This window comes from Eptatretus burgeri, chromosome 14 (genome assembly GCF_056783735.1).
Source record: "Eptatretus burgeri isolate ZD-2024b chromosome 14, Ebu_testis_v1, whole genome shotgun sequence".
NCBI classification, from domain to species: domain Eukaryota; kingdom Metazoa; phylum Chordata; class Myxini; order Myxiniformes; family Myxinidae; genus Eptatretus; species Eptatretus burgeri.
This window is the reverse complement of record NC_140974.1, coordinates 73,664,871-73,679,285: the sequence shown is the minus strand read 5'-3', so window position 1 is coordinate 73,679,285 and position 14,415 is coordinate 73,664,871. Positions and strand designations below refer to the sequence as shown.

Here is a 14,415-nt window from a genome sequence, read left to right as displayed (position 1 = left end):
TATGCACTCCTGGACCACAGAACGAAATGAGTTGAAAACCGGTTGTTGTACTCGGGGTGTGCAGGAGAACGTTTTAGGGGTTTAAAAAGTCATTCCTGGGGGTTCAGTCTGGGGGGAGGATCACAATTCTCTCCATGTAAATGTGTATTGTATAGCGCCACTCCAGGTGGAAGGAGGTATTACAATTCATACAAAATATGCCAATTTGAGGTCAATGAACCTGTCCCTATAATTCTGGGGGAATTAACCCATTGTAATGGTTCGATCATCCTCTCCAAGTCTGGGAGGTTGGTCGGTAAAACCCCAGCCTAGTCATACCAGACTTGAAAAATGGTACTTGCCGCTTCCTTGCTTGCTGTTCAGCATTTATAGGATAGAGCACAGACAAACAATGGTGGGAAGGTAATTGGCAAACCACGCAGTATAATCCTTGCCAAGAAACTGCTTTGGCAGCACCAATGCTCCTTGGCAGCACCAATGTTCTGTCTGGTATGGTACATCACCATTACAATCAAAAATTCTCACGAACTTAACGTGTATTGTAAGGACAAGTTCTTCACTAGTTTCAAAAAGAATCTTATCTCATCTGATAACAAGCATCACTCCATTTTTATTAGCTCACCTTGACTTTAGTCAGGTAAGCTTATGCGATCGAGCAGTATCCGTAGGTGAGTGAGTGAGTGAGTGAGTGAGTGAGTCAGTCAGTTAGCCAGTCAGTTAGCCAGTCAGTCCGTAAACACTTCAGTCATTCTCGCTTGAACCAAAGACACGATTTTGATGAAACTTGGCTGATGCCTAACGAATGTTTATTGATCGTATCAAAATCTGCGCTCATTAAGGTGGTTTACAGGAAGTGGGGGGGGGGGGGAGGAGTTTGACCCCCAGAATAGGTATTTGCTGTCTTCTCTGAAACTACACACAATTTCGATGAAACATGACCACAACCTTCATCAACCATGATGTACCAAAGTTCATCGACTGTGTCAAAATGTGCGATCGTTAAAAGGGTCTACGAGGTTTTTTTTGACTATTTTAGTGGTTAAAAACCCCAAATTGGTATTTTTGACCCCCCAAAATAGGTATTTGCTCTCTCCTCTGAAATTACACACACAATTTCGATGAAACTTGACCACAACCTTCATCACCTGTGATGTACCAATGTTTGTTCACAGCATTAAAAAAAAAAATCTAAGGGGGTCTGCAGGGAGTTTTAGTGACTGTTGCTCTTGATCCAGGTGAGCTTCAGGACAGGTGGTCCTATTTTTCACCTAACTGCACCTCTCAGTGTACATGTAATATTTTCAGCTGCATCCTTTCCTAGCTTCCAAAGCCTCTGAAAGCTTTCTGCCTTTTCCTCAGTGCTATAGCTCAGACTTACTTAGCATTCCTTACTTCCATGAAAACTCCATAAAAACCTGGCCATCATTATATCTTCCACAGGGAAGTTAAGGGTTGATACAAAATCCTGGCTCACAAATAGAAACTTAGCAGATTACCCCCCCCCCCCACCCCACCTTGTCCTTTCCTTTCTTTGTACAGCTAAACTCAAACAATATTAAATAAAATAAAATACTTGCCTATTTCCAATTTTTCCCCCTTTTCACCCTTATATCTTTGGTTTTATACACATCTATCTACATATTGATGTTTTGAGGGTGTATCCCTTTTCAAGTTTCACCTTTTATCAGGTATCGCTTACCTGTGTGGTTGACAGGATAACATGCTCGTCTTTGAGTTGTCTCATCTGGGAAGTCAGATTCCTAACCTGATTATATAAACGATCATCCTGATGCTTTTACAGGCAGGATGTTGCATCAATGAGTATGCCATCTGCCAGAGGTACATTAAACCAGGTGTCCCATCTGCTGGTATTCACTTGTTTATGTTAAGGCTCCCCACAGTACCTTGAAAAGATAGGCCATTATGTGCTGGTACCCTGGCCAAGTTCCAAATTCCTGCCCTAACCTGGTCCAGAAAGGAGATTATCACCATGTGGTCCTTTTATCCCACAGAAATGCCAACATGGCACTTCAGCAATCTTCGAGGCCATGGAGCAGATTCGGTCAGATGTTGCTTGCATGTGATTGTGCTTGGAGAGGGATTTGATGCAAGCATGACCGGTCCAATTGCCTTTCGCGATATTTGATTATTATTCACTTTTATGTATCTGTGGGCCTGGCAGGATGGCCTAGATGTACGCATACTCACCTCTGAGCTGTCCAGACTGGGTTTGAATCCTGACCTAGCTATAAACCATGATCCCAGTGTTTCACCGTCAGGGTGATTCATCAATGTGTGCAGTCCCTCAGATGGACGTTGAAGTGGACGTCCTGTCCTGTCTTCTGTCATGAGTTGGTGGACGTTAAAGACCCCACGGTGTCCTTCGCGAAGAGTAGGCGAGCTATCGCTGGCACCATGAACAAATTACAAATTCCTCCACACTCAGCCAAGTATCCTGTGTCAGAGCGGCGACCCATCTAAGATTGTAACCCGAGCTAAGTAACTGCTTCGGCAGAACCGACGTTCTATATTAGTATGGCACAGATAATGACGATGATGATGATTATGATTTTTGTATCTGCACTTCTCTAGTTCTTAAGGATTTCACCACTGTGCGTTAAGGAACTCCATGTCCAATTCGTCAAGTGTGATCTGTTTATTGTTTCCAGTCATTTGTCCCATTTCCCTCCCATCTAAGAACCATTTGAATCCCCCTCTGCCTTTGCTCCTTGTTTTTGTCGCACTTTTTAATTTCGTTCTACATTTTTTTTAAATTAACCTGACTATGTACTGTGACTACTTGTTGAAATCTTTCTTTTTTGCATCAGGTTGTCCCATATGTCTCATCTTGCATGCAAATTATGTTTGAAGGTGTGGAAGTTGTGTCAATTCACAAGTACATGTATGACGTCCAACTTTTTTATTACCATATGTCATTTTCCTTCTTTTTGTTTTGTTTTTTTAGATACAAGTTCGAGGCTCGTGGTCGAGTGATTTGACACAGGGTAAAAGGCAGTGTACTGACAGTGGGATGGTGGATCCACAATGACACAGAACAAGCAAGAGAATGAACAAACAGAAAAAGGTGTGTGTGTGTGTGTGTGTGTGTGTGTGTGTGTGTGTGTGTGTGTGTGTGTTTATAAGAAGAAGACGGAGGAGGAAGAAAAAGAAAAAAAAAACAGGAAACACAAACTGCATGAAGAGGGATGGGTTGTGTCGGATTAATGGGGATACAAAAGATAATGGATAGAGATGGGATGACATTGGTTGCTGGTGCACCACACTTTTGAAGCCTTGGAGGGAAGAAGGTGATTGAACCACCTCCAGAAGACAGTTTGACAAATGGAAGAAAAGAGGAATTATGACGTGGAGGTGTTTGGTAATCCTCAATTGTGTAAGTTTAACCAGGAGGAGTTACTGGAAGAACTAGGAAGCGTTAGACCAGAGGGACTGAGGAAGATTATACCTGGAGGAGCTGGGGAGGGCTGAGAGAGTCGAGGGAGCGAGGTTGGAGGAGAAGCTGTTATAAATAAAAAAAAACAGAGGACAGTAACCTGTTTGCGACATGAGAGCCACGGGCATTGGGCTTCGTTGTCATTGCGGGAGACAGGACTCCGTTCTCAAGAGCAGTACTCCATCGAGCTCCGGACATAAACCTTGTCGCTGGAGAGTAATTCTGATTTTTCAACGGATGACCAGTTTGTGGCTGCCTTGTTAGGCCACCTTTGCTGTGCCTAGGAGATTTCGGTCGTACCTGATAATGAGGTCATCACGTTCAAGAGACTTATCCTTTTCCGTTGGCTGACCATGGAAATGGTGGGTTTGTTTAACGATGCTTCCAGAGCAACAAGGCAGACTGTGAGATTTTTCAGGATTGAAAGACACGTTCCATTATCAGACCAGAATCTAATCAATTCCATATCGGTGGAGAGAGATATGCAGCTGATGTTTGCCTCATGAGAGATGGAGATACTGTTCAACACAATGTGGAGTTGTCTGTCAAATTTGTTTTCATGTTGTTCAAGGCCTACTTTAGCCGCTCCTCAGATAGCAACTGTGAAAGTTCTGTGTCCCTTTTGTCTCCGTATTCCTCATTTTGCTTCTCTCCCACCCAATTTTTTTTTAACTTATACCTCCTCAATGTTATCCCATTTCCCCTCCTTACTTCAAAAACAAACAAACAAACAACAACTTAATTTTTTCACTCCAAAGCGATCTCATTCTACTTGAATTTCCTTCTGCATGTACTTCCTGTACTCAATTATTTCTTTTCCCCTTTTCCCATTATCTCCAAACTGAATCGTCATTGAATATACATGCTTCTTCCTTCTTCCTTTAAAAGCATTTTAAAACATTTTTAAAATGATTCACTTTTCTTATTTCTCCATAAGGAGTACTCCATGTCTTCCTCTTCATCTTCTTCACAAAGGTTATTTTCCAAAATTATCTGTCAGCAAAGCATTTGGTCCACCACCTCTCCTCCCGCATGCATAGCACCACTTTTCTCTGTGCCTTCAACAAAAATTCTTACCTCCATTCTCACAATGTTTATCTACATTTGTCCAAGATGGGAATTTGCAATCAGCATCCCTCCACTTCGTGTCCAGTCGTTCTGCATCCCTCCTCGCCTCACCCTCTCAGTGCTTCCCCCTCACCTCATCCCCTCAAAGCTTCCACACTCACCACACCCACTCAAACCTTCCCCTTCACCCTGCCCCCGCAAAGCCTCTCCACCCACCAACCTGCACCCTCTCAGTGCCTCCTCCTCTCTCCCTAACTGTCTGGACCTCAAACATCTGAGGTCATGAATGTCTACTCTCCCAACATTAGAAGGAGGTCCTCAATGTCAGACATGAGATCAGGACCGTCTTTCTGGACATATCACCCTCCCCCCCCCCAATATACTTTATTAACAATCCTCCTGTGGAAGTTCAGTCGCTCAAACTCCTGGTCTCACTATCTGCCATGATCTTTCTTGAGTAAACCACATTTCAAAGTTGGCCACTAAAGTCAGCTGTCGACTGGGCATCCTTCATCATACAAAGTCCTTCCTTGGCACATCTGAACCCCTATCCACCAACAAGGCCTTCATCCACAGCTTGATGAAGTCGTGCTCTCCCTTCTGGGCTGGCTCTCCTGCCTCGCATCTTCCTCAGCTTGATGCTGTGGAAACCAAGACCTTCAAAATTATTTGAACCTCCCACGATGAAGCCGAGTCTATGGGCCGATCACTTTTCCATCGCAGACAGGGTGGTGGCCTCTATATCTTCTACCGCCTCTTTTCTGGTCTTGCACCCTCTGCTCTTTCTGTGCTTCGTTCCCTCTCCCCCTCCACAGGATTCTGTAGGGTGCACGCAGTCCACCGTCACCTCCCTTCTTGTGAAACTACTTAAATCCAGGATCACTGCTCACCTCCACTCATTTGTTCCTCTTTTTTTCTGCCTGTGGAACCAACTTCCACATTCTCTTCAATCTCATTTTTTTTTCCCTCTAATGTTTCAAGACAGCTGTTCACCACCATCTCAGATCATCCCCAATCCAAAACAATGATCTTTTCTGCAAACACACGACCCCTCCCTATTCCACCCCACACCCATTGTTTGTTCAAGTGTCCCTCAATGTTGTCCTTCAGCCTTCCTGTTTGTGCCCTCCTCTCCTCTCTCTACTGTTGTTTTTGTTCTGTTGCATCCTGATTTGTTCAGTGGACTGTTACTAGCTCTTCCACGAGTCTTGACCCTGTACACAAAAAGTGTTTGCCAGAACGTCTGTCACACACTTATGCCATAATGTAACGTTTCCTTATTTTTATCTACCTGTATTATCTTTTGTGTATTGTTTTCAGCTTTATCATGAACTGTCTTTTCTGCATTTTAAATATCATTGCATCCCTTTCATTTCTTCCTTTTTTCACTGTGTCGTGAAAGGAATGTAAGACTATATCTTGTGACCACCTGGCACTTCACTTGTCCAATTTAGTACGAGGCTATGCCTTTTTGAGAGATTTCAAAAACATCAACATTTAGAACCTTTTTGTCTTTTAAGTGCAACCTTGTAATAAACTTTTTATCCAGAATTACAATTAAAAAAAAATTAATACCCGAGCAATGGCCTATTTCATCCCTGAAGATCGTATTCCGACATAAAAGATGTGTTTACAGATGGTCGTGGGAGGGGGCAGTGATGACACCTGGCCATTCTGTGCTAAAATGTTGCTCTCACCATTACTAACAGAATGGCAGTTTTGCTTCAGCAACCATTTCCCATGTAATAACTGAGTTCTGAAATATCTGTTGAAAATGCTATAGTAAAGCCTCTTAGAAGGTACATTTAATTCTCCCAAACCCTCCCAATCATGCAGACTTTCTGCGAGGACTACAGTCACCTTCCCCCTGAGCAACGACGTAAGAAACTGCTGCAAAAGATCGAAGAAATCAACCGAGAGATTCAGAAGGAGGTTGATCAGAAGTATGTGTTAAAGTCAAGTCATTGTTTCCCAAAGTTAAAAACAAACGCATGAGAATTCTGTACTTGCAAGAAAACCCTCCACTTCATCTGGGATGGTACAGCAGCATAACTGTCCCACGTGGCTTTCAGAGAATGTTAAACTGTAATGAACAACCGGAAGAGAATATGTTGGATTGAGATCATGTGTTCCAGCCAGAATGACTTTCACCATCACATAAGGGATGGTAAACCTCCCATCTTGGGAAAACCTGTTTTTGGAGGAATGGACTTTTTTTAGTTGGTTCAACAGCAAATACATGATTGTTTGGAAAGTGACAAAGACAAAGGCAGTAATGAAAATCTCTGCTTTGTAGGGATGCCCTGATCAAAATGAAAGATGTGTACATCAAGAATCCACAGATGGGTGACCCAGCGAGCCTCGAGGCCAAATTTGCTGAACTGGGATTTGAAATTGACAAACTGAGGCTGAATCTGCAAAAGCATGAAGTAAGGATCTGGGCAGGGCCATACATATTCACATATTTTAACCCATTCACATATTGTTACACTAGTGTGGATCAGCTCGCTACGTTCACCACTCCACACGTCATTGCAGAGATTGACGTCACAGATTTGCTGTGTTGGCATGAGTTACACCAATCATCACACCAACATTTATTTTCCGTAAATGTATTTGTAATATTTGTAATATATTTATTTGAAATTTATTTCTAATATAAGAAGGTGCAAGTGGACTAAATGGTCAAGGGTCTCAGCTGTCTAATCTGTCTGAAGGGCAAAAGGGGTCTAAGTGGTGTTGAGGTCTAAGGGGTCTTCATGGTCTTTTTGGGTATTCGGTGACTTTTGGGTCTTTGGCACTTTTTGGGTGTTCTGGATTTTCAGGGTCTTCAGAGTCTTTTGGGGTCTTTTTGGGTCCTCAGGGTCTTTTGGGTCTTAAGAGTCTTGGGGAATTAACATTCAAACAGGACATGATTAATAGGCATATAGTCTTCACGGCTTCACCGCCTCACCGTGATTTTTGTTTTTATATATTCACATTTTGTTACATATTCACAAGTTGTTATATCTTCACACATTGTTATATATTCACATATTGTTATATATATATACCAGTGCATGGCCGTACGTGCGTGGCCGTACGTGCAAAAAAACAAAAAAAACTTTCAAACAGCGGGCTAGAAACAACAACCACACAGGCCGTTCCTTCGCTCTCGCATTCCCGTACGTGCGTGGCCGTATGTGCTAAAAAAACTTTCAAACCGCGTGCCAGAAACAACAACCACACAGGCTGTTCCTTCACTCTCGCGTGCACATACGTGCGTGGCCGTACGTGCAAAAAAATAAAATAAAAACTTTGAGCCGCGTGCCAGAAACAACAATCACACAGGCCAGGCCATTACTTCGCTCTCGCATGGCCGTACGTGCAAAACAAAACAAAAAACTTTCAAACTACGTGCCAGAAACAACAACCACACAGACCGTTCCTTTGCTCTCGCGTGCCCGTATGTGCGTGGCCGTACGTGAAAAAAAACAAAAACTTTCAAACAAACACACAGGCCGTTCCTTCGCTCTCGTAAACGACGACTGGATTGGGGCATTGTTTATCTATAAATGCGCATAAGAAATTGAGAAATTATTAGAATACAGTAAGTCATCACTATCTGGAAGTCCGTACGTTGTAATCCGTAATGGGGAACGCGCTCTAACTTGTCCATAACTTGGGAACCACTTGTCCGATTAATTTCAAACCTTTTGAAAGGCAAACAAACAGAGATTGCTGGAATTTTCGACAGATAGATAGATAGATAGAAGATAGATACTGTGGGTGCAAAATGCCAAGCAACGTGTCCTGTCATTGGTAACTAAGGCACCCTTTCCCCATCGGCCACGCCTACGCAGCAACATGTCCTGTCATTGGCAAGGTAAATAAATGGCCATAACTTGGGAACCACTTGTCCGATTAATATCAAACCTTGAAAAGGCACATACGCAGGTCCCCAGCAATATAGCTGGCAAGTTTCAATTAGATCGGACCAGTGGTTGTCGAGAAACAGCAGTCACAGTCACAGTCACACACACACACACACACACACACACACACACACACACACACACACACACACACACACACACACACACACACACACACACACACACACACACACACACACACACACACACACACACACACACACACACACACACACACACACACACACACAGCTGGAATTATATATATACTAGGGCATGCCCATAAAAATAAAATAAAATAAAATAAAATAATAATAAGAATAATTAATAAATAAACCACACAGGCCGTTTCTTCACTCTCACGTGCCCGTACGTGCGTGACCCGGAAGTTCGATATTATTCGCAGTTACCATTATTCGCAATTTATTTTTAATACCCAATTATTCAATTAGCGCCAACATATTTTACCTTTTCGCAATGTCGTGGCAAGGAAAAACAAAAAGAGAAGAGAGAGAAAAAATTTACTTCCTGGTTCGGAGCATACCAGCACTCTGATGTTCCCGAAATTTATACACCGTCTAATATGAAAACTATCATAACTTGGGCCATTGTGCTTATCTATAAATGCGCATAAGAAATCGAGAAATTATTAGAATACACGAAGTCATCACTCTCCGGAAGCCCGTACGTTGTAACCCGAAATGGGGAACGCGGCTGAGCTTCCCTTCCCCATCGGCCATGCCCACGCAACAACGTGTCTTCCCATTGGTTTGGTAAATAAATGGCCATAACTTGGGAAGCACTTGTCCAATTAATATCAAACCTTGAAAAGGCACATCCTCAGGTCCCCAGCAATATACCTGGCAAGTTTCAATTAGATCGGACCAGAGGTTGTCGAGAAACAGCGGTCTCACACACACACACACACGCACACACACACACACACACACACCCACACACACACACACACACACACACACACACACACACACACACACACACACACACACACACACACATTTCTGGTATTATATATATATATATATATATATATATATATATATATATATATATATATATATATATATATATATACTAGTGCGTGCCCGTAGATGCAAACAAAACAAAACAAAAAACTTTCAAACCACATGCCAGAAACAACTACACCGGCCGTTCCTTCGCTCTCACGTGGCCGTACATGTAAAAAAAAAACTTTCAAACCGCGTGCCAGAAACAACAACCACACAGGCCGTTCCTTCGCTCTCGTAAACGACGACTGGATTGGGGCATTGTGTTTAAGAAAGTACAGAAATCGAGAAAGAAAGAATACAGTAAGTCGATAAATCAAGAAAAAAATCGAGAAAGAATACAGTAATCGTCACTGACTGGATTGGGGTATTGGGTTTAAGAAAATCGAGAAAGAATACAGTAATCGTCACTATCCGGAAGTGAAGTCCTCACTGTCCGGAAGTTCACATATGGCAGTTACGATTATTCGCAATTTAGTTTTAATGGCCAATTATTCAATTAGCGCCAACGTATTTTGCCTTTTATCGCAAGGAAAAACACAAAGAGAAGAGGAAAGAGGAGAAAAAAAAACGTGCAAAAAATAATTTACTTCCTGCTTCGGAGCATACCAGCACTCTGATGTTACCGAAATTTATGCACCGTCTAATATGAAAACGATCATAACTTGGGGCATTGTGTTTATCTATAAATGCGCATAACTAATCGAGAAATTATTAGAATACACGGTCATCATTATCTGGAAGCCCGTACGTTGTAACCCGTAATGGGCAACGCGGCTGCCCGTAAAAATAAATAAATAAATAAATAAATATTCAAACCATGAGCAACAAACAACAACCACACAGGCTGTTTCTTCGCTCTCGCGTGCCCGTACGTGGATGGTGCGGAAGTTCGCATATCACAGTTACGATGACTCGCAATGTAGGTTTTAATGGCCAATTATTCAATTTGCGCCACCGTATTTTGCCTTTTCGCAATGTCCTCGCAAGGAAAAACAAAAAGAGAAGAAAAGAGAGAGAAAAAAATTACTTCCTGGTTCGGAGCATACCAGCACTCTGATGTTACCGAAATTTATTCACCGTCTCGTATGAAAACGATCATAACTTGCGGCATTGTGTTTATCTATAAATGCGCATAAGAAATCGAGAAATTATTAGAATACACGAAGTCATCACTCTCCGGAAGTCCGTACGTTGTAACCCAAAATGGGGAACGCGGCTGAGCTTCCCTTCCCCATCGGCCACGCCCACGCAACAACGTGTATTGTCATTGGTTTGGTAAATAAATGGCCATAACTTGGGAAGCACTTGTCCGATTAATATCAAACCTTTAAAAGGCACATCCTCAGGTCCCCAGCAATATACCTGGCAAGTTTCAATTAGATCGGACCAGAGGTTGTCGAGAAACAGCGGTCACAGACACACACACAGACACAGACACACACACACAGACACACACACAGACACACACACAGACACACACACAGACACACACACACAGACACACACACAGACACAGACACAGACTCACACAGAGACACACAGACACACAGAGACACACAGACTCACACAGAGACACACAGACACACACACACACAGACACACACACAGACACACACAGACACACACAGACACAGACACACACAGACACAGACACACACAGACACAGACACACACAGACACACAGACACACACACACAGACACGCACGCACAGACACACAGACACACACACACACACACACACAGACACAGACACAGACACACAGACACAGACACAGACACACAGACACACAGACCCTGACACAGACACACACAGACACACAGACACACACACACAGACACGCACGCACAGACACACAGACACACACACACAGACACAGACACAGACACACAGACACACAGACACAGACACACAGACACACAGACACACAGACACACAGACACACACACACAGAGACAGACACAGACACACACACACACACAGACACACACACACAGACACAGACACAGACACACAGACACAGACACACAGACACACAGACACACAGACACACAGACACACAGACACACAGACACACAGACACACAGACACACAGACACACAGACACACACACACACAGACACACACACACACAGACACACACACACACAGACACACACACACACAGACACACACACACACAGACACACACACACACATTGCTGGAATTATATATATATATATATATATATATATATATATATATATATATATATATATATATATATATATATATATATATATATATATACATATATTTATTCACATATTGTAACATATTCACACATTGTTACATATTCATACATTGTAACATATTCACATTTTGTTGTATATTCACACATTGTTGTTACAGATTCACATAATGTTACATATTCACACATTGTTATATATTCACATATTGTTATATATATTCACATATTGTTACATCTTCACATATTGTTTCATATTCACATATTGTTATATATTCACATATTGTTACATATTCACATATTGTTATATATATTCAGACATTGTTATATATTCACATATTGTTACATCTTCACATATTGTTATATATATATATACAGACATTGTTGTATATTCACATATTGTTACATCTTCACATATTGTTACATATTCACATATTGTTATATATATTCAGACATTGTTATATATTCACATATTGTTACATCTTCACATATTGTTATATATATATACAGACATTGTTGTATATTCACATATTGTTATATATATTCACATATTGTTACATATTCACATATTGTTATATATATTCAGACATTGTTATATATTCACATATTGTTACATATTCACATATTGTTATATATATATACAGACATTGTTGTATATTCACATATTGTTACATCTTCACATATTGTTTCATATCCACATGTTGTTACACATTCACATATTGTTATATATTCACATATTGTTACATGTTCACACATTTTTACATATTCACATATTGTTATATATTCACATATTGTTATAAATTCACATATTGTTATAAATTCACATATTGTTATATATTCACATTGTTATATATATTCAGACATTTAATTGTTATATATTCACATATTGTTACATCTTCACATATTGTTTCATATCCACATGTTGTTACACATTCACATATTGTTATATATTCACATATTGTTACATGTTCACACATTTTTACATATTCACACATTTTTACATATTCACATATTGTTACATATTCACACATTGTTATATATTCACATATTGTTACATATTCACACATTGTTATATATTCACACATTGTTATATATTCACACATTGTTACATCTTCATATATTGTTACATATTCACACATTGTTATATATTCACATGTTGTTGCATATTCACACAGTTACATATTCACATGTTGTTACATATATTCACATATTGTTATTTTCTCCTTCTCCTTCTCCTTCTCCTTCTTCTCCTTCTCCTTCTCCTTCTTCTTCCCGTTAGGGGTCGCCACAGCGGATCATATTGTCCGCATAATGATTTGGCATAGGTTTTATGGCCGGATGCCCTTCCTGACGCAACCCTGGTCGCCTCATACGACACACAGGGACATGGTACACTTATTCTAACCGGGGCGTACACCGGGCCCAGTACACTGGTACTCATTTTGCCGACCTCAGAAGGATGACAGGCTGAGTCAACCCCCTGGTGTATATTAATTCAGTGGCCCAACGGGGCTTGAACTCAGGACCTTTTGGGTCCCAAGCCGCTGCCCTAACCACTGCGCCAACACCAGGTTTAATCTTCACATGTTGTTATATATTCACATATTGCTACATCTTCACTTATTGTTATATATTCACATATTGTTACGCATTCACATATTGTTTCATATTCACACATTTTTACATATTCACATATTGTTACATATTCACATAATTATTGTTATATATTCACATATTGTTATATATTCACATATTGCGACATCTTCACATATTGTTATATAATCACATATTGTTACATATTCACATATTGTTCCGCATTCACATATTGTTACATATTCACACATTTTTACATATTCTCACATTGTTACATATTCACATATTGTTGCATATTCACATATTGTTACATATTCACATATTGTTATATATTCACATATTGTTATATATTCACATATTGTTACGTATTCACATATTGTTATATATTCACATATTGTTACGTATTCACATATTGTTACGCATTCACATGTTGTTAAAAAGCATGGTGTTGGCTTAGTGGTTAGGGTGGTGGCTCGGGATTCGAGGGTCCTGAGTTCAAGCCCCGTTGGCTGCTGAATTCACACCAGGGGGTTGACTCAGCCTGTCATCCTTCCGAGGTCGGCGAAATGAGTACCAGTGTACTGGTCCTGGTTAGAATAGGTGTACCATATCCCTGTGTGTCTTAAGAGGCAACCAGGGTTGGCGTCAGGAAGGGCATCCGGCCATAAAACATTGCCTCAAGAAAAAGCCAACCCCTGCACAGCAGGGAAAAATGGCTGTAAAAACGGTCATTTTTTATTTTTTTTATTCACATATTGTTGCATATTCATTGATTGTTATATATTCACATATTGTTACGCATTCACATGTTGTTACGCATTCACATATTGTTACGCATTCATGCATTGTTCCATGTTCACATTTTGTTACATTTTCACATATTGTTACCTTGGTTACATATTCAGCTCTTTTTCCAAGCAACAGTGGTTTCTTGAAGAATCTGTAGTTGTCCATTGTGGCAGTTTTGTTTATGTACTGGGATTGGAGATCAAATGAAGATCACAAAATGAATATGGCAGATATGGAGAAACAAGGTCTTTTATGTTCTTGGAGGAATGGACAACTCCAGCATGGTGTCCATGACAGTCTCCATTTATATGGAAATTCATAGTTGGTACTGCAAAATAT

The 14,415-nt window shown here is 40.8% G+C and overlaps 1 protein-coding gene across 14 annotated transcripts in view; it reads left to right on the top strand.

Moving 5' to 3' along the window:
* Positions 1–14,415, top strand: part of LOC147013622 (formin-binding protein 1-like) — a 163,485-nt gene that overhangs the window by 118,537 nt on the left and 30,533 nt on the right. For all 14 annotated transcript variants that reach the window (XM_085855597.1, XM_085855599.1, XM_085855598.1 and 11 more), the window contains 2 exons: positions 6,359–6,465; positions 6,819–6,951. In XM_085855597.1, coding sequence (XP_085711723.1) covers positions 6,359–6,465; positions 6,819–6,951 — 240 coding nt within the window. The remainder of the gene's footprint in view (positions 1–6,358; positions 6,466–6,818; positions 6,952–14,415) is intronic.